The sequence below is a fragment of the Sinocyclocheilus grahami genome, unplaced genomic scaffold (assembly GCF_001515645.1).
Source record: "Sinocyclocheilus grahami isolate Dianchi unplaced genomic scaffold, SAMN03320097.WGS_v1.1 scaffold223.1, whole genome shotgun sequence".
Taxonomy (NCBI): domain Eukaryota; kingdom Metazoa; phylum Chordata; class Actinopteri; order Cypriniformes; family Cyprinidae; genus Sinocyclocheilus; species Sinocyclocheilus grahami.
Window position 1 is genome coordinate 361,083 of NW_015505402.1, and position 21,717 is coordinate 382,799.

The following is a 21,717-nucleotide window of genomic DNA, read 5'->3' on the forward strand; positions in this document are numbered from 1 at the left end:
GAAATAAAAAGCAATACTTATCCTTTGCCGGTGTCCCTGCCCGGTGGAGTCGCACGGTAGAGTCGATGGTCTTTACACTCTTCAGTCTTCACAAGAGGAGGCCGTCAAGCGACGACTGCGGCTACCGCTGCCGCGGTAAACTATGCTTTTTTTATACCCGTCTATCAAAATAATAAATTAATTCAGCTGGACACACTTTCCTTATTTTTTCCACAAAAATTGGCCAAGCAAGCGCAGACACTGACAAGATACGCGATACAGAATGAGACCAATAAATATATAGTTTATTTATTTATTTATTTTTATTTTCCAAGTGTTTTCAATAAAAAAGCACCATGCACATTAATCAAAAAAAAAATTCTGTTTGTATAAATATACATCTTTAAAAAATTTAATTAAAAAAAACCCATATAAGTGCGTCATTTAAGTCATGCAAGGCTTTTGAAATCATGCTGTTGTATAAACTTTGTGTGAAGAACAGACTGAAATTTAAGCCGCCAGTCATTGAAAATGTATGTAAACGTGGCATGTGAAGACAGGTTTGTCATTGAAACAAAACTGGAGCATTTTAATTATTTTATTTCTTTGAAACTGACAGCCTTTGGTCAATACATGCTTTCGTTGTAAAGGAGCAGCATGAACATTCATCAAAACCTTTTCTTTTGTGTTTTTTTTTTGGAAGAAATAAAGTCATTCAGGTTTAGGACTTAATGGTGAATAAACGTTTAAATAAATAAAGACATAACTTAAATTTTTGGTGAGCTATACATGATATAATACATTTAAATTTGTGATTCCGTTGAATCTACGAGACTCTTAATGAACTTATCATTGTAATTGTCTATCGGTCTCTTCTTTTTCATTAGATCACCTATAAGGCTCTTGGCTCCCTGGACCCCAGTGCAGATTTGACAACACAACGTGGCCGTGTCTTCAAACTCCAAAATGAGACCCATCATCTCTTCGTAGGATTGTATCCTGGCACCACATACTACTTTACTCTGAAAGCCAGTACAAATAAAGGCTTCGGCCCCCCTGTGACCAGCCGTATTGCCACCAAAATCGCAGGTAAGGGAACGGCAGGGTTTTAGCTGAGGGTGCAGCTAAGATTATTGGATATTTTCCAAAGGCTAATGATGATTATATATATAATTATAGTAAAACAGACCCTCAAGTTCCAGTTTAATTGAGTTAATGTGACAGACATGTGTTCTTAATGGATGATATAGTGTATTGACTTCGGACAGAGTGGTGATAATGTATGAAATTATTTCAGGGAACATGAACTGACGGGGATAAATAAGCTTAATTTGATTGCTTACCTAATTATCTCTTGCATTTCTAAAATTTGCATAATTAGTTTTGTCATTTTTACTTCTTTTGTGTCTTAAAGAAGCTTTGCTGGAGCGAAAATCTCATTAGTGAGTCGTGTTATTGGCATAAATATCATTGGAATACAGTTAATGTAAAGTGAACAAAATAATGAGAACATGAATCGTAAACAACATCCTCCACAAGTTCAGCCGTATTCCTGTGGCCCGCGGCTGTCAGTTCATTCCGTTTCATAATGACGTGGCATTTGTGCAGCACGCCAGACACTGTTTATTAAAACCGTATTGTTCACTGAATCTAAACATTGTAATGAGAGAGTGACATTTTCAAAACGATTACATAGTAATGATCGTTTTGAGTCAGGCTTCAAAACTGTCTGCTTTCTCGTAGGAGTAAATACTGTGAAATTAATGTTTTTACAAATACATGAATATTAATTATGCATAATATTAAAACATGTTTTTGTGTGTTTGAAAGGCAGCTGAGTTCCAAGTTCAATACAAGCTAAACTCTGTTGACGGCATCTGTAACATGCTGTCAATTGCCGCATACAATAATTTTGACATCTCCTTCAGTTTGTAAAACATGCAAGAAGTGTTTACAATGCACTTTCATTTCAAAGCTCTTTTATTAATATTGGTAATTTTATATTTGCAAATGCAATTAACTCATACTTATGTTACATAAACCGATAAAAAGTGCAAAGCTTTTTAGACATCCGGTTCTCATCCATTTGTTCTTGTCATTTGAGATGAGGTCTGCTAAGCTATACAGTACATGCTTGCTTTATATCCCGATAGTTGGTGTCCTTTAACATGAATCTATGTGTCTGCAGCTCCATCCATGCCTGAATACGAGACCGACGCTCCTCTCAACGAGACAGACACGACAATCACTGTCCTCTTAAAACCTGCCCAATCACGAGGGGCCCCTGTCAGGTGAGCGTCCAAAGTATTTTGCTTATTTGAAAAACTGATCAAATGTAAAAAAATAAAAAAATATAAAAAAAAGTATACTTTGAATGCAATCTAAGTCGCTTGGGATAAAAGTGTCTGTCAAATGCATAAAAGTAAATGTTATTGATGTTGAGAATGTTTGCATTTATAACAATCTAAGGAAGTACTTGTCAAGTGTGATGTTTTGACATTTTCATTCAAAGGAGAATATAGAAAGGACAGATATAATGAGGAAATTTAAAAACCCTAATTGGCTGTTATCAGCTGACTGAGATTAGGAGCCTGAAAGTGTGCTTGCTGGACCTCAACATTGGCTGTGAAGATTTAAGTACTTGTTCACATGCTGATTGTGTCAAACTACAAAACTGGTAACATTTCCATAGTCCGCTAGACATTCTACTAGCTATAAGTACAGTAACTTTGCAGCTGTCAACTACCAGTCATTACAGAATTAGTAGACTGTCTGCTTAATATCTGTTTCAATAAAGAGACGTCCCATTTTGATGTCCGCATCAAATTAAATTTATGAAGGTGATTTTATATACATAGAAAGCATGTTAAATACAAGTAAAGTGTCTGCTTTACTGTTTCAAATAACTGTTATGAAAATAAAATGCCAAAATATGGGTGAAATATTGTTCTACCATCATTCATCTTAATGGATATATTTATGTAAACATTTTACAACTTACTTATTCTGACCTGAAATATATAAAAGAATTAGTGATAAAAGCTAATTAAAAAGCTTCTTTCTGACAAATGGGTAAAACCCATTGGCTTGAAGGACAGTAGCAAAGATTGGTAAAGATTTAAAATGAGATTTAAAAATTAGTTTTGGGGGCTGCACTGTAATCCTTAATGGGCGTCTTTTAATAACATATAATGATTCTGGTTCTAAATATGCCTGACAAGATTTTTAACTGTTGTTACACTGAAGGATATTTTAGTGGGTGTCTTCTTTAAATCATGGTAAAATGTATGACAGCCATTATTTTTCTGGTCAGAATTCTAATGTACGGGAGGAAAAACTAAATGTTAAGCTGTATTAAACTTCTATTGTTTTGATGCTTGAAAACCCCTTTTTGTCATTGACCCATCTGTTAACACTTTATTTTAATAGTTCCCTTACAGACGTTCTACTGACTGTAAGTAACTTTGCAAGTACATGTCAACTTATGCTACTAACTATAACCCTAACCCTGACTTAACAGTTGTAAAGGAGCAGCATGAACATTCATCAAAACCTTTTCTTTTGTGTTTTTTTTTTGGAAGAAATAAAGTCATTCAGGTTTAGGACTTAATGGTGAATAAACGTTTAAATAAATAAAGACATAACTTAAATTTTTGGTGAGCTATACATGATATAATACATTTAAATTTGTGATTCCGTTGAATCTACGAGACTCTTAATGAACTTATCATTGTAATTGTCTATCGGTCTCTTCTTTTTCATTAGATCACCTATAAGGCTCTTGGCTCCCTGGACCCCAGTGCAGATTTGACAACACAACGTGGCCGTGTCTTCAAACTCCAAAATGAGACCCATCATCTCTTCATAGGATTGTATCCTGGCACCACATACTACTTTACTCTGAAAGCCAGTACAAATAAAGGCTTCGGCCCCCCTGTGACCAGCCGTATTGCCACCAAAATCGCAGGTAAGGGAATGGCAGGGTTTTAGCTGAGGGTGCAGCTAAGATTATTGGATATTTTCCAAAGGCTAATGATGATTATATATATAATTATAGTAAAACAGACCCTCAAGTTCCAGTTTAATTGAGTTAATGTGACAGACATGTGTTCTTAATGGATGATATAGTGTATTGACTTCGGACAGAGTGGTGATAATGTATGAAATTATTTCAGGGAACATGAACTGACGGGGATAAATAAGCTTAATTTGATTGCTTACCTAATTATCTCTTGCATTTCTAAAATTTGCATAATTAGTTTTGTCATTTTTACTTCTTTTGTGTCTTAAAGAAGCTTTGCTGGAGCGAAAATCTCATTAGTGAGTCGTGTTATTGGCATAAATATCATTGGAATACAGTTAATGTAAAGTGAACAAAATAATGAGAACATGAATCGTAAACAACATCCTCCACAAGTTCAGCCGTATTCCTGTGGCCCGCGGCTGTCAGTTCATTCCGTTTCATAATGACGTGGCATTTGTGCAGCACGCCAGACACTGTTTATTAAAACCGTATTGTTCACTGAATCTAAACATTGTAATGAGAGAGTGACATTTTCAAAACGATTACATAGTAATGATCGTTTTGAGTCAGGCTTCAAAACTGTCTGCTTTCTCGTAGGAGTAAATACTGTGAAATTAATGTTTTTACAAATACATGAATATTAATTATGCATAATATTAAAACATGTTTTTGTGTGTTTGAAAGGCAGCTGAGTTCCAAGTTCAATACAAGCTAAACTCTGTTGACGGCATCTGTAACATGCTGTCAATTGCCGCATACAATAATTTTGACATCTCCTTCAGTTTGTAAAACATGCAAGAAGTGTTTACAATGCACTTTCATTTCAAAGCTCTTTTATTAATATTGGTCATTTTATATTTGCAAATGCAATTAACTCATACTTATGTTACATAAACCGATAAAAAGTGCAAAGCTTTTTAGACATCCGGTTCTCATCCATTTGTTCTTGTCATTTGAGATGAGGTCTGCTAAGCTATACAGTACATGCTTGCTTTATATCCCGATAGTTGGTGTCCTTTAACATGAATCTATGTGTCTGCAGCTCCATCCATGCCTGAATACGAGACCGACGCTCCTCTCAACGAGACAGACACGACAATCACTGTCCTCTTAAAACCTGCCCAATCACGAGGGGCCCCTGTCAGGTGAGCGTCCAAAGTATTTTGCTTATTTGAAAAACTGATCAAATGTAAAAAAATTAAAAAATATAAAAAAAAGTATACTTTGAATGCAATCTAAGTCGCTTGGGATAAAAGTGTCTGTCAAATGCATAAAAGTAAATGTTACTGATGTTGAGAATGTTTGCATTTATAACTTAATCTAAGGAAGTACTTGTCAAGTGTGATGTTTTGACATTTTCATTCAAAGGAGAATATAGAAAGGACAGATATAATGAGGAAATTTAAAAACCCTAATTGGCTGTTATCAGCTGACTGAGATTAGGAGCCTGAAAGTGTGCTTGCTGGACCTCAACATTGGCTGTGAAGATTTAAGTACTTGTTCACATGCTGATTGTGTCAAACTACAAAACTGGTAACATTTCCATAGTCCGCTAGACATTCTACTAGCTATAAGTACAGTAACTTTGCAGCTGTCAACTACCAGTCATTACAGAATTAGTAGACTGTCTGCTTAATATCTGTTTCAATAAAGAGACGTCCCATTTTGATGTCCGCATCAAATTAAATTTATGAAGGTGATTTTATATACATAGAAAGCATGTTAAATACAAGTAAAGTGTCTGCTTTACTGTTTCAAATAACTGTTATGAAAATAAAATGCCAAAATATGGGTGAAATATTGTTCTACCATCATTCATCTTAATGGATATATTTATGTAAACATTTTACAACTTACTTATTCTGACCTGAAATATATAAAAGAATTAGTGATAAAAGCTAATTAAAAAGCTTCTTTCTGACAAATGGGTAAAACCCATTGGCTTGAAGGACAGTAGCAAAGATTGGTAAAGATTTAAAATGAGATTTAAAAATTAGTTTTGGGGGCTGCACTGTAATCCTTAATGGGCGTCTTTTAATAACATATAATGATTCTGGTTCTAAATATGCCTGACAAGATTTTTAACTGTTGTTACACTGAAGGATATTTTAGTGGGTGTCTTCTTTAAATCATGGTAAAATGTATGACAGCCATTATTTTTCTGGTCAGAATTCTAATGTACGGGAGGAAAAACTAAATGTTAAGCTGTATTAAACTTCTATTGTTTTGATGCTTGAAAACCCCTTTTTGTCATTGACCCATCTGTTAACACTTTATTTTAATAGTTCCCTTACAGACGTTCTACTGACTGTAAGTAACTTTGCAAGTACATGTCAACTTATGCTACTAACTATAACCCTAACCCTGACTTAACAGTCTACTAATACTCTAATGAGAGTTAGTGTAGTTGCAAATGAAATGAATGAGAGTTAGCTGATATGTTGTTGCAAAGTTGCTTATAGTAAATAGAATATCCCATGTGGATTATGTAAATTAATTAATTAGATCTGCGGACAGATGCTAAGCAAATTAAAAGGCAAAAATACACCAAATTACCCATGATTCCTCTCTCCAATCATCCAAGAGGGGTCTAGTGCATCGACTGAATGAAGAAGTGCATTACTGTTGATTCACTCGGGGTCCTGAGGGTTTTTAAATGCAGTCATTCAAATAAGCATCATTTGTATGCTAAGCCTTCGAGGGGATCCTGGTCCATTTGGCTGTGTTTTGGCACTCAAACAGAGCCCTTCTCTGTGTGGAAATTCAGACTGTGAATGTGCAACAGATTTTGGCAAATTCTCGAAATTGCAAGTCGACACTGACTTAGAAGAACAGCACAGTTGATGTGCAATGGGAGTCTATCAGTAATTATGACAATTATTTGGTTGCAAGCACAATTCTGAGTTGTATTTGCCGGTATTATTGTAGTACCATTGAGATACTACTTTTTATTAATATTTTGAGTGACTTTTAATTTTTGTTTTAAATATTTTTAATTTTCAATTTAAAGTTTTAGTAATTTTTGCCTGTTTTTAATAGTTTTTTAATACTGTACATCTATATAGTTTTTATTCAATTTATTTCAGTTTTATTTATTGTAATGCATCAAGTTAAACTAAGTTGCAGTGAGAAATGTTGCCTTGGAAACTAGCTGAGATAAATGTTTTTTTATATATTTTATTTTAAGTAATAATAATTTGTAATGGCTTTAATTTTAGTTTCAGTTTGAGTTTTAAATAACTAATAGCATTTGGCAAGACAATATATGATAATATTCTATTCTATTCTATTCTATTCAATATATTTTTAAGGGTAAAATCAAAACCTATTAAACTCATGCCTGTTTTATAAAAAACATGTGGAAAAATGTTTAAAGTATTTCCATTGTTATTGTGCTCTACAATGCATATGACCCTGGCAATCCATAAGCGTCTTTATGAAAAATACGCAACTGAAAATTGTTTATAATTACAGCAGATTTTGACCAGGGTTACAGCGGACGCACAACACACGACATCCAGTATGCACTTAAAGCCATTAGTTTGAAATGGAAATCCAGCGTGTTTGAAAGAGAAAAGCAGGCAGGCCTCTTTGGTCATGGGAAATTATCCTTTATGAAAGATGCCAGATTAGAGGCTAGGATAATTTGCCACGTCTTTTCGGCGAAACATACATTTCCCTAATTGCACATAATTGGGAAGTATGTTCTTGGCGTAAGACCACATAATTGCAAACAAGTACTATTAGCACAGGGAGCTCAAAAGATGTCCTTATCTATTCACCGTGTACTGAAACACACACATGCCCCTCTCCAGTCCTTCCCCATGACAAGCACTTTCAAAAAGCCCCATGAGCACAAATCCGCCACCTCCCCTCCAGCTAATTACCGTAGTAGAGATTTCCCTCTGCTGGCTCACTACCGCATCGCCTGCCTCGTCGTTTTCTCTCAAGAGGAGAAGCAGCTGTGTATTTTTGGGTCTCATGCAGGTTTAAAGAGTTTTTTTTTTATTCCAAGAAGAGACTTTAATAGAGATGTTTAGCAGCTAGTTGTTAGCGTTAGAAAATTCTTGATGGCTGACAAGGCCTTCTGTGATTCTTAGAAAGCTACGGGAAGAGATGTTCTTGATGGTTTTAATGGCTCATTAAATTGCCTCGGGCACAGCTCCCCCTCTCTCTTTTTTGGATGTGCCATCGCTAGCTGAAGATATTTCTCAAATCGAGAGGCTGCAGCATAAGCGGCTAATACTAAAGCGTGTGCTTAAATATGAAAATTGGCTAATACATTAAGCTAGTTTTATTGTGCACCAATGTATTAAATCAAGTCCCATCCTACTGTTTTCTCATTGAATGTCATGTTTTCCTCATCACTATGTCACATTACAAAAATGAAATGCATTGTGAACATGTTTTATGTTGACTTAAATAAAAACCTATTGGAATTGAGCCTCTTCATTATTTTTTCTGAGACCTCATCAGAGACTAGCTACAATAATGACATATTAGGTACTTGTTTTGATATTTAGTACATTAATTCATCTTTTTTCCCTCTAGTGCTTATCAAGTGGTGGTTCAAGAGGAACGGAAGCAGAAAGTTCGCAGAGCCACTGATGTGTTGGAGTGTTTCTCCGTTCCTGTTAGTTTCAGAAATGCCTCCATCTTGAATTCACCTCACTATTTTGCGGCCGAACTCCCCCCTGTTAGCCTTGCTGTAGTACAGCCCTTTACTATAGGAGACAACAAGACTTATAATGGCTACTGGAACGCACCGCTGTCACCAGCCAAAAGCTACAGCATTTACTTTCAGGCCCTGAGCAAAGCCAATGGGGTGAGTATCCCATTTACTGTTTATTTCATTTACCAATTAAATCATCTTGATAACGGTTGACACTTGAGTATTGGTTGGTAAATTGAACTCAAACTGAATGAAATAATGAATTATATTTTGCACATAAGAATGGAACTTCATGACAATTAAACATTTTCCAATTCTCATCATGATGATCCCCAAAAATACTTGTATTATTTATTTTAGTATGTTTTGTACTAGCAAATGCTGTTAAGCATGCACATACCAAAAACTAATGCAGATGTACGTTAAAAAATATATAACAAAATCACACTGTTGGCACATCATTAGTATTATTATCAATAATATTTTTTCCTAATATATAGCTGTGTCTTTTACTATAAAATAGTATTGCAATAATAGGAATCAAAATAAGAAACAGTATTGACAAAAATGTGAATTATAAAAAATGTAAATAAAAAAACTCGAATGATAATGATAATGATAATGGTGGCAAATGGTGGGAAAAAAATATTTTTTACTCTTATATTTACTGACATTATTTTGAGAGATTCAGCCTTAAACAAGTCATCTTTACATTTTAGAAGTCTTACCATTGGGGGAAAAATCATTTCAAGCATGAAGCTGTAGGAAAAAGTCTAAAAGTACACAGAACATAACCTCAGCTGTACAGTATATCATCCAAAATAACAAGGCTATTCTAGAAACAGCTAGATGTATTAATGCATATTTAGATATATATATTCACATATTAGCATTTCAGCAGGCATAATGCACTCAGTAAAGGCTCCATTTGGGCAGGCTGCATTGCTGTGCATTTTGAAGTATGTGGTTCCCAATTTGATTGGATTTGATTCAATTCAATCTCTCAGTCTCAGGCGGCTGGAGAAAAGCACTCAAAAACAACCTCAGACCGTGACCCAGATAATTTGATTGGAGATTCATGCATAAAATATGGATTTAGGTTGGTAGTTCAGATTTGTTTTCAACTTACCTTGTTCCAAGTGTGTTCGAGGAGCACTCGGTGTAAATGTGTGCCATTCAAATTTTTTCATTTCCACGGCGCAAAGTAACAAATAAATTCACAATGCAATTCAGTTTTGAGATTACCTGTCATGATAGCTATTCAAACCGGCTTGATGTAGCAGTTGTCATTAGTAGAATCATTTATTGATTTGACGCACATTCTGTGCAGTTTTGTAATGATATTTATGCATGAAATATACAAAACAATATCACTGCTTTATACAGTGGCTCTGAAGAGTATTTGGACTTTGGACACTTAAAAATGTCTGAATGTGATTGCACTGGATAACAAATATATCGCACCAACTGTAGACAAGTGCACATTTCAAGCTTCGTTTAGTTTGTACTATCTAATAAAGACATTCAGAGATTAAGTGTCACTTAAGCATCCAAGTACTTGTAGAATAAATAATGTGGATAATTCAGCTTGTTATCAAACTGTAAATTTGCTGGAGACACTTGATTCTCTCCCCAGCTCTGTGCTCCCTGAGGTTCTTCCACCAAGTATTCCTATGGTTTTGTTCTCTAGTTTTGCAAATATTACCATTGATGACATCTCAAAATTAGTGTTGACAATGAACTCAACCACTTGTATCCTTGACCCTGTTCCAACTACTGTTCTTAAGGGGTGTCTGTCAACAATCAGTCCCCTCATATTAAATATTGTTAACACTTCTCTTATTACTGGGATTGTTCCGTGTGAACTTAAGGTTGCAGCTATCACACCCGTCCTTAAAAAGCCTGGATGTGATTCCTCTGATCTAACAAATTACAGGCCCATTTCAAATCTTCTTTTTCAGGCTAAAGTCCTGGAACATGTTGTTATGGCACAATTACATTCTCATTTGTCATTTAACAACCTTTCAGAGCCTTTCCAATCTGGGATTAGATCGGGGCACAGTACTGAGACCGCTTTGATTCGCGTTATGAACGACCTCCTGGTCTCAGTTGACTCTGGTGCCTCTTGGTTTTGTTAGACCTGAGTGCAGTATTTGACACAGTATGTCACTCTTTATTACTTGATAGACTAAAGATTTGGCTCGGTATCTCTGGCACTGTGTTTGAATGGTTCAAAACCTACCCTACAAATAGATCCCAGTTTGTTGTTCTGGGAAATAACAAATCCGACATTAGTCAGGTCCAATATGGTGTCCCTCAGGGTTCTGTTTTGGGGCCCATACTATTTAGCATTTATATGCTTCCTCTGGGGCAAATCATTAGAAAACACGGTCTTGGGTATCATTTTTATGCTGACGATACCCAAATATACATCAGTTCAAAGTCTGATGTTACAGTTAGTTCTGAAATCCTTTCTGAATGTTTGCAGACTATAAAATTATAGATGCTTCACAAATTTCTAAAATTAAATAACTCTAAGACTGAGGTTCTTCTTGTTGGCACACCAGCAGCCATCCACAAATGTAGCAGCTTTAATCTGACACTGGATAACAGCTCTGTACTGCCATCTATACACGCTCGTAACCTTGGTGTGATATTTGATGTTAATTTGACATTGGAGGCTCACATTAGGAGTGTTACTAAATCAGCATTTTATTATCTCAGAAATATTGCTAGGATTTGGTCTTTCCTTTCTACACCTGATACTGAAAGGCTCATCCATGCCTTTATCACTTCAATAATTGATTACTGCAATTCTCTTTACATTGGTCTACCAGCAAAATCTATCAAACGGCTACAATTTATTCAGAACTCAGCAGCACGTGTTCTCACTCACACAGCCTCACGGCAGCACATCAGTGGTGTCCTCTGTAACTTGTACTAGCTTCCAGTTCAATCGCGTATTGAGTTTAAAATTCTTGTTTTAACTTATAAACCTGTGCATGAATTGGCTCCTTCTTATGTTTGTGATTTAGTTACCCCTTACATGCCTTTTCGTCCTCTTCACTCTGCTGATTCTCTTCTTCTTTATCAGCCCCACTCCAGATTAAAAACTATGGGACAGAGAGCTTTCTCTTGTGCCACTCAGAGGTTATGGAATACGCTTCTTTTGAATATTCAAAGTGCTCCTACAATAAGTACTTTTAAGAAACTGTTGAAAACCCACCTCTTTAAAATTGCTTATCATGATTAAGCTGTTGATTAGGGTTTTGATTTTATTTATTTTGCTGTTTTATATTGTATCATTGTTTTTTTATATTTTAATCGTTTTTTTACATTGTTGTAGCGCTTTGGGTGTGAAAAAAGCGCATTATAAATAAAATGTATTATTATTATTATCATTATTATTATTATTAGAAAGTTGCTTAACAAAACCAGAAGCTAAAAACATCATACAACGCGATACTCTCTAATGAACTACCTTTGCTCCATAATGTCAGCATGAACAGGAACTGTAGTCCACATTAAATTTTCTAGTAATCATTATCACTTTCCATGGAGTCCAAATGCCAGCATGCCTTTTAAAGGCCTTTTCAGATGAAGTAAATTCTGAGGGTGTTAATATACTTCTGTCAGGACCACTATCGTCAAAATGATAGATACTTAGCATAAAGTTTGGTTTGGCGGTATGGTTCTGTTCTGGGCAAAAAACCTCCCTGCCCATCCATGCAGCCTGTCATGAATGAGCAGGGAGAGCAGCAATAATAACCCCCCCAGGGTTAACAGAACAGAACAAGGCAGATATCATTAATGTACTCAATTGGAGAAGTTTTGACATGTCCTGACATTTGTGCTTTTTTCAGTTGCTAATAAACATTTTAATGACTAAGTTTAGTAGCACCATAATCAGCACAAACTGGGCTACAATAATATGTGAGCAGCATGTATGTATGTGATTGTGTTTTTGAGAAAACAACGTTTATGCGTGCTTAGTGAAAAACTAAAATTTTAAAGTCACTGAAATAAGGCCATAGAAAGGTGGAGCTGGGGATGGAGGAGGGTAATTTGCTCCGAAGCAAGCTGAAAAGCTGCTGAATAATACTGAATACAGCTTATATAGGAATGCCACGATAGGTGTCGTATTCCTATAGGTAGATGTGATCAGCTGAGAATCAGCTGATGCAAGCGTGACTCACGTGACCTGCCAGAACTAACGCTAAAGCTTAATTTTTTTTTATTCCTGCTTAAGCCAATCATAGGTTGATTCCCCTGAAAAGAGCCCTTCTTCAGTTGACATTACACACATCAACTTTAGAGAAATACTGCTGTTTCTTGATCTCTCCGTGTAGCAGCAGTCCATAAACGATGGCATCTCAGAGCGTCGCTGCCCACAGAGTTTCTTCTGGCACTGCTAATAGCACCAGGTCACTTTTGATAGACTTTATCACGTCAGTCTTGCCAGAGATGGCGAGAGAGGGAGAGATGGTCAGGAGAATAGTGGTCTCAAAATGTTCTAAGCTAAATTAGGATTCCTCCGCTCGCTTTTGTCCCTCTGGTGTGTTTGTGAACAGGACCGCAGACGCTCGGGCTAAAAGAGCAAGTAATTGCTGCTGCAGGCGTCTTTTGTTCTGAAAGAGGGATATGGAGTTGTGAAGAGGCACTCGCTCGTTTAAGTGGCTGAACCCACACTAGACAGAAATTGAAACAGACACATGCAGCTTTTAACAAAATGGAACCCGCAAAGCACGTCCTGTCTTCGGTGTGTGGCAGGTAAAAGGGCAAGTTTGTGGCACTTTGTTTCCACGGATGTGTTGCTCTAATAGGAACAAACACTCTAGAGGAAAACAGATTGCATTTAAAAGTCGCGACCAGTCAAAGGTGAAATCACGGCTTGTTTGAGTGTGGCAGCTATTATTGGACAACTTGATTAAAAAAATAACCAAGCAAACAAAGTGTTTAAAAACGTTTCCCCAGGTCTAGTGTTAAATGGTCAGTTGGCAGGTCACATAAATAAAGAAGAAATATTTAAGAATCTGCACTATTTCTTGATTAAATTCTCAGGAAAGGTCAGATTTCCTTTATTTCACCGAAGCACAAGATGCTCTTATAATAATAATAATAATTAAAATAATAATAATAATATATATTTTTAAAAAACATTTTTAATTTAATTACATTTTAAATTTTTATTTTATTTTATATTTATTTTAACTAGATGTCTGTCCCATTAATTTGGTCAGTGCAATGAAATACTTAATGCAGTGTTTGTATATTCATGAATATGATTAATTGCTTACTAATTAAGTGAAATAGGAATAGCCCTAATCACGGGTTAATTAGTGTTTCGCCCTCTTCCTGTTGTTCTGTACAGTTCATCAGCATCTGATAGCATTGATACTCTTGGTTGGAGACAAAACATTTCTCTTGTGGTGGTCGGGAGTGTTTTTGAAGTGTCTCACACTTCTTTAACACATTTTTTGAGAATCTCTTGCCGTTTCTTTCTTCATTTACACCTAACGCTGCAGTCAGCTGTCATGCTTTCCTTTGTTCTTTATGAAAAACGGAGTGCTCTGTATGAATGAAAACACTATAGACAGCACAAGCAGCTTGTGTCATAGTTTTTTGTTTTGTTTTTTAGTTTCTTTTGCCTAAACCTCCTGCTAATACTTCACTAGACTGGAGGTGTTACTCTCGAAAGCAACGTCTCCTGAAATAGTAGCGCTGCTGTCTCAAATACCTCCAGACGACTGGCTGATGCCACTTTTCTTTTGTCATTTTGTACCGCACGTTTCTTTTACTCATTCTCTATGGAGCGTTTTTCCTCCTGAGCCCCTAATGTGTAGATGATTGCCTCAGGAGGATGTTGCAATCATTCATACATGCGTTCATAACTCGTAATTATAAGCATCAATTTCACAATCTGTTTAAAACACTCTAGAAACTGGGTAAACTCAGCTTAAATTGTGAGACACTTGCGTGCTTTTGTTTGTCTCCTAGGAAATAATGTTTTTGATCAGCCTGTTTATGTAACATGCAGAAGCTGATTATGACAAATAAATAGATTTTAATAAATATATATCCTAATGGTTCTGAGCCCCTAATGTGTAGATGATTGCCTCAGGAGGATGTTGCAATCATTCATACATGCGTTCATAACTCGTAATTATAAGCATCAATTTCACAATCTGTTTAAAACACTCTAGAAACTGGGTAAACTCAGCTTAAATTGTGAGACACTTGCGTGCTTTTGTTTGTCTCCTAGGAAATAATGTTTTTGATCAGCCTGTTTATGTAACATGCAGAAGCTGATTATGACAAATAAATAGATTTTAATAAATAAAAGTTTCATCATAAATCATGTCTGTAGCGTATATCCTAATGGTCGTGGAAGTCGTGGCCCAATGGTTAGAGAGTCGGACTCGTAAACCAAAGGTTGCAGGTTCGAGTCTTGTACCGGCAGGGATTGTGGGTGGGGGGAGTGAATGTACAGCGCTCTCTCCCACCTTCAATACTACGACTGAGGTGCCCTTGAGCAAGGCACCGAACCCTCAACTGCTCCCCGGGCGCCGCAGCATAAATGGCTGCCCACTGCTCCAGGTGTGTTCACAGTGTGTGTGTGTGTGTTCACTGCTGTGTGTGTGCACTTAGGATGGGATAAATGCAGAGCACTAATTCCTAGTATGGGTCACCATACTTGGCCACATGTCACGTCACTTTTTTTAATATGTGGTTATTTGTTCCTTCTAAAGGCCCAAACTTTGCAGAAATCAATGTGTTCACACAAAATGACCTAGTTAATAGTTAGATGTGTGTTCCTAGGTTACAGCCGTTGTCATCAGCAAAATTTGCTGCAGGCATGTCAAGATAACTGCTGTAATGGCTAACTAATCCATAACATGTTTCAGAATTGAGTGAGTGACCAACTAGAAACCGTATAGACTGTAAATCTGCTGTCATATGGATTAACTCTTGCAGGCACGGCAAAAAGCTGACCGGTGACATGAAATCCATATTCTTTAACTTCTCTGGCTAACCATTAGGCATTTTTCATAAGAGTCCCGTGTTCTTTTTCAACACATCAATGAAAACTTGTCACTCAAGTTTAGTAAATTGAAGTCGGTTGGATTTGTCTGTGGAGAGTTATTAGCTTATGTTATTAGTTATTAGCTTTCCCTTTCTTTCAAAACTGTCATGCATGTGCCAATCTTTCCATTTCGCCAACAAAAGCCATATTTTTTGCTTTTGTTTTGTTTAAGAACATCCTAACCACCATAGCAACTGTCTCACAACAACTTGACAATGAGCCACAGCACTTTAGCATCATTGCTCAGACCAGCAGTGTTTTCCAGTACTGATATTCAGTCTGCTAACAGTAATTTCGCAGTCTGTTAGAATAACTAAGTTAGATGTTTAGATGAAGACTCTTTTCTCATTTTCACTCGCCACCTTGCAGTTTTTCCTGCGCTGCAAAGACTTGTTCTTTTTCATACCTTTTTCTCCATCTTTCTCAGTCTTCCTCTCTCCGTCATTACGCGGTCATCGTAAAAAACCTTTGACAGTCTGTCAGTGAATTATTTGACTGGAGGGGCAGACAGCATAGCTCAGCTGTCACCTCCTGTAGGGATGTTTCCCATCAGCCGAGACCCCCTGCTATTATTCCATTCCCCAAGTCCCAGCACTCCGACTGCACTCAGAAGCAAAGTACCGGCCCTCAGCTCCTTCCTCTCACCCTTTTCTCTTACAAAACATACTGGAGCCGTACCATGGTGTAGCAGAATTTTGAGTAACACTTAAATTAAGGAATACGTATTCACTAGTAACTAAGAGTTCCCTTTCATGGGAACTTCGAACTGCGTCCTCTAGGGGTCGCTATGGGGAACGCCTCGTCGTGACCCGTGTCTGAAGCATACATTGAAAAAACACCAACTCGTTGGCCGGCGACAGCCATGACGTCACTACCGGTGCGACTCCAGTATACCTTTTTCTCCATCTTTCTCAGTCTTCCTCTCTCCGTCATTACGCGGTCATCGTAAAAAACCTTTGACAGTCTGTCAGTGAATTATTTGACTGGAGGGGCAGACAGCATAGCTCAGCTGTCACCTCCTGTAGGGATGTTTCCCATCAGCCGAGACCCCCTGCTATTATTCCATTCCCCAAGTCCCAGCACTCCGACTGCACTCAGAAGCAAAGTACCGGCCCTCAGCTCCTTCCTCTCACCCTTTTCTCTTACAAAACATACTGGAGCCGTACCATGGTGTAGCAGAATTTTGAGTAACACTTAAATTAAGGAATACGTATTCACTAGTAACTAAGAGTTTTCCCTCAATAAACTCTTAATGTTCATGAAAAAAGTCTCTCATGCGCACCAAGGCTACAGTTATTTGATCAAGAATACTATAAAAACAATAATATTATTTTTGTTGTAATATTATTACAATGAAATCTTTTTGTGGAAGCAATTTAATATTAATGTGGAAACAATAATGATTTAAAAATTATGTGGTGAATAAAAAGTTCAAAAGAACAGCTTCAATTTGAATTCTAAATCTTTTTTTACCTTATAAATGTCTACTGTCAATAATAATAAATAAAATAAAAAAATCTTGCTTACCCCAAACTTTTGAACAGTAGGGTAATATTACCATCTGACACCATCGGTGTACCATGGTACTGCCATGGTACTTTTTTGTAAGTGATCTCTTACTAATACCATGGTACAGAATAAGTACCCTATTCATATTTCATGGTATTTACTTGATATTCTAAGGTATTTCTAGAACACCATGCCATAAAAAAAGTTAAAACCATGGTACTTTTTAATTAGTAGCCTCTTTTTGCCTTCCCTCCCTGTTTTTGTAGCTTGTATGCCTCCCTCCATTCATCTGCATGGAAAGTCCTCATAAAACTCGAACACTATTATTTTCACCCACTTTTACAGTGGCCAGCAGTGTTTGACCCTGCATGTCTGATAGCAGTCTGTGACAGACAGATGGTCCGCTCACATATGGACCCCTCTCCGCCTCGCTGTGTCAATCCACCCCCTGCTTCAATGCCACAATCAGATGGGATAAACCGTCACTGACAGCGAGGTCACATGTTAGTGGCTGCCCTTTTCCACTGCATTGACGGTTAATTTTTCAGTGTCAACATTGTGAGTCGAGGGCGTTGTTGTGTTTGCATTTATCAGCGTTGGATGTATTTGAGCAACTCGTATGGGTTTTGATTTGCCGTGAGCCAAATTGATATGTGCAGTGTTGCCAAGGGGATTTTTAATATTTCTGAAGAGTGCCAATGATAAAGGCATAGTGAGTTATAAAATAAAGCTAGGAGAGAGACTGCCTGTATTGCTTTTTCAAAATGCATTTTCTGATTGATTTGTTAGTGGTGTTTGCTAAGACGAGCTTCATTACTGTTGTTAGGGTCAGTCATTTAATAAAACCCCTAACCATCCCACATGCAAATGATACCTCAAATCATGCTTCTTGTTGAGGAGAGGTGTGCTTTTACTTGTCTAAGTGATCAGACTTACGATTTTCACCTGGCGGAGGTTGCATCCCATAGACTTGCATTGAAGGAGGGGCTGGGGGCATATCTAGGAGTCAGAATATCTTATGCTGCATTCACGCCATTTTGTAATTACCGTAATTTCGAGATGACACCACGTGACGTTCTACTCTGAGCTGTTGGAATTATGCTTTTCTATGGCAACACTATCAACGCCTAAACAGAGCCTGCGGTGGTCAGGTGGTACAGCGGTCACATGGTACAAGTCGTAGCTCTCAGAAAACTCCCAGTTCACAAGTTGTAATTACGAGTTCTACGAGGACGTGAATGCTTTTACAAGTTGGAATCTCGTAATTACGGGAATTCCGATATGGCGTGAACGCACCTATAGACTCCATGCTTGAGTCTTTTGACTTGGGCCAGTGCGAACCCACCTAGCAATCACCCAGAATACCGCAGCAACATTTCATACTGATTCATACTGGCTATATCATCAACTTTTATTCCAGTGCATTACTTTTATAATGACATCTAATAAAACAAAAACGTCAAAAAACAAGTATTTACCATGTTAACAAACAATTTTTTGTCTGTGTTGTCACGTCTCTGGGTAGCAACATTCTGAATTTTGCTACCAGTATCAGTTGGCAGATTAATTTGAATTATTTATTCAGCATACAGCAAAGTGATGTTGAGTGGTGCAAAAATAAAGCAAATAAAAAAAAAATCAGCAGTGAATTTTGAGAACTGCGTGTTTGTGAACATTTGAAGGGTTTATTTAGTACTAGGCTGTCATTCAGCAGATGATTTTATCTAATGAAACTTGTAGTGCACTTATTAGGGTAGAAGCACACTCTGGGCATGTGCACGTGCACAGGTGTGAATGCTCAGACAGTGCATTGCAAGTGCAACTTAAAGGGATAGTCCACCCAAAAAGGAAAATTCTGTTATCGTTTTCTCACTGTCATGTTGTTCCAAACTCATTAAACTTTGGTTAATCTTCAAAATACGAATTCATATATTTTAGAAGATACCTGAGAGCTTTCTGTCCCTCCATCAAAAGTCCAGGTGTTGTAAAATGAATCAATATGATCAAAGTCTGGTGAAGAGATATTATTGCTTTATATGATGAACAGGTTTAGGCTTTAGGCTTTTATTGTAATCTAAACAGTGATTGACATATAAATAGAGAGCATGTTTTAGGTTCTGTGTTTACCATACATGATGCCTCTATGTACTGTATGTGTCTATATATGAATAAACTAGTGCTGTCAAATGATTAATCGCGATTAATCGCATTCAATAAAAATTTTTGTTCACATAATATATGTGTACCGTGTATATTTATTATGTATATATAAATACGAACGCATGCATTTATTTATTTAAGAAAAATATGTAATGTTTATATTTTAAATATATTTATATATCATATAGCCTAAATTATGTGAATATAAACATATACATGTAAATATTTTCAAAATATATGCTGTATGTGTGTGCTTTTATATATACATAATAAATATACACAGCACACAAACATATATTATGTAAACAAAAACTTTTCTTTTGGATGCGATTAATCGCGATTAATCGTTTGGCAGCACTAGAACAAACACATAAAATAAATCTGTTCATCATATAAAGCAAATGTTGTCTCACGACTTGGATTAAACTGCTTGATTCATATGGATTTTTATGACACCTTTATGACCTTTTAGGATCTTCTAAGGTTCGGTTACCTGGACTTTCAATGGAGTGACAGAAACCTCTCAGGTTTTATTAGGTTTAGAACAGCATGAAGGGGAATAAATAATGACAGGATTTTCATTTTTTGCATTCTTGCATTGCTGCGTTGTTATTATCGGTTTATCTTTTCAGTAAGATTCTTGTCAAACAGTTGCTCTACCATGACATTAGTAGTTTACGTAAAAGAGAAAAATGAGCACAGAAGAAAATAATTTATGCTATAGAGCCTCCTGTGGCAATGCTGAGATGATGTACTTCTGACACTCTTTTCAGATGTATAATACAGCTGCTATACAATATCACTTTCTGAAATATTGCTATTAGCAAAACCTTTCAAGGCCCTGTGATGTGTAGGCATTACTGTTTATGTGCCTGCTGAGATGAGGTGCACAAGGACAGCAGATCTAATCAAAACAAGTGGCTGTTGTAAACATGCTCACAGAAACACATGGTAGCATCTGGCTTCCTGTCTCAGAGCTCTAAACTTCCATGCAGACTTCACACCGAAATCTGCCGACTAATTAACACCTGTCACGCCACACGTGCCATTCGGAGAATGCAAGTGAGAATTTTATCATCATAACTGGCATTCCAAAGGCAGCCATACCAAAATGCTTTTGAATAGAATAGAATAGGAAAATGTGTTGCTATCTAAATTAGCAGTTTTATTCATATAATGTTAAATATGACTCAAAAAAACATGACTACATTGGGTTATACCATCAAAAGTCATTTTTTAAGGATCAAATCAGGGGTTTTTTCAGGTCAAGTTTTATGACCTTAAATGTCTTTAAATTGACTGTAGTGACTTTACATGCATAGGAAAACTGAACTATAATGTTAGCTTCTCTCTGTTTTGGCCTTAGCACTGCATTTGGGAACCCTTCACTATCATTAGAAATGTTGTTATATAATTAACTGTTTCTTAATGTCATGCACCTCGTGATGAAAATAACCCGCACTTCATTGTGTTGCAATTACTAAGATCACTGTAGCTTGACAAAAACAATGTTCTTCAATACAGTGTCGTTTTGACGTTTAATTAAAACACAAACTTTCCTCTCCTCTTCTAGGAAACCAAAATCAACTGTGTGCGACTGGCTACCAAAGGTATGAGAATTGTTTCACTTATTTTTTAGCTTGTATGAATGAAACATGTTATTATTAATTACTATTGATTTATTAGTTTATTTATTTGCCTGTCCCTTTGTATATCCAGATGAGACTTGCTTTGGAAAAGTTCTTTGGCTGGGTTGATATTTGGATAGTTTTGTCCTATTTAAGTCCCTGTAGCTAAACACAGTCAATCAATAAAATTAAATGAAATAATGTTTTGGTTGGAATTAAGCAGATGTAATATTAGAAATGTCATGTCCTCTGTATTCTTAATAGACCTTTGATTTTATAGTGGAACCCATTACTAAACATGATGAGGTACAAAAAAAGAAAGAAAAAAAAAAGGACGAAGCCTTTTCATTTAAGTTGTACATTCAGACAAAGCTCAGTTGCATCAGACTGAGATTAGTGCTTTTGGTTTCATTGAAAAATCTGAAATCCCATTTTATTTTACCTGCATGATTATTTGCCTCTGGCCAACAATTCTTTTCAGTTTCTTTTGCTCCATTTCATTTCCCCTTCTCTCCGTAAAAAGACCATTTTACATAATCACTTCCAGGAACAGAGCAATCACAAGAGACTTTCTATTATTTAATGGACATCACAGATAAAGAGACACTATAGCCGTGCAGCGCTACAGACTCATCATGTTTTTTTTTCCTTCCCCATTCTT

The 21,717-nt window shown here is 36.5% G+C and overlaps 1 protein-coding gene across 1 annotated transcript in view; it reads left to right on the forward strand.

Moving 5' to 3' along the window:
* The window catches only part of ptprt (protein tyrosine phosphatase receptor type T), a 278,126-nt gene that overhangs the window by 166,961 nt on the left and 89,448 nt on the right, over window positions 1-21,717 (forward strand). Inside the window, exons 10-13 of the mRNA XM_016287683.1 lie at window positions 867-1,068; window positions 2,168-2,270; window positions 8,555-8,828; window positions 21,002-21,038. Coding sequence (XP_016143169.1) covers window positions 867-1,068; window positions 2,168-2,270; window positions 8,555-8,828; window positions 21,002-21,038 — 616 coding nt within the window. The remainder of the gene's footprint in view (window positions 1-866; window positions 1,069-2,167; window positions 2,271-8,554; window positions 8,829-21,001; window positions 21,039-21,717) is intronic.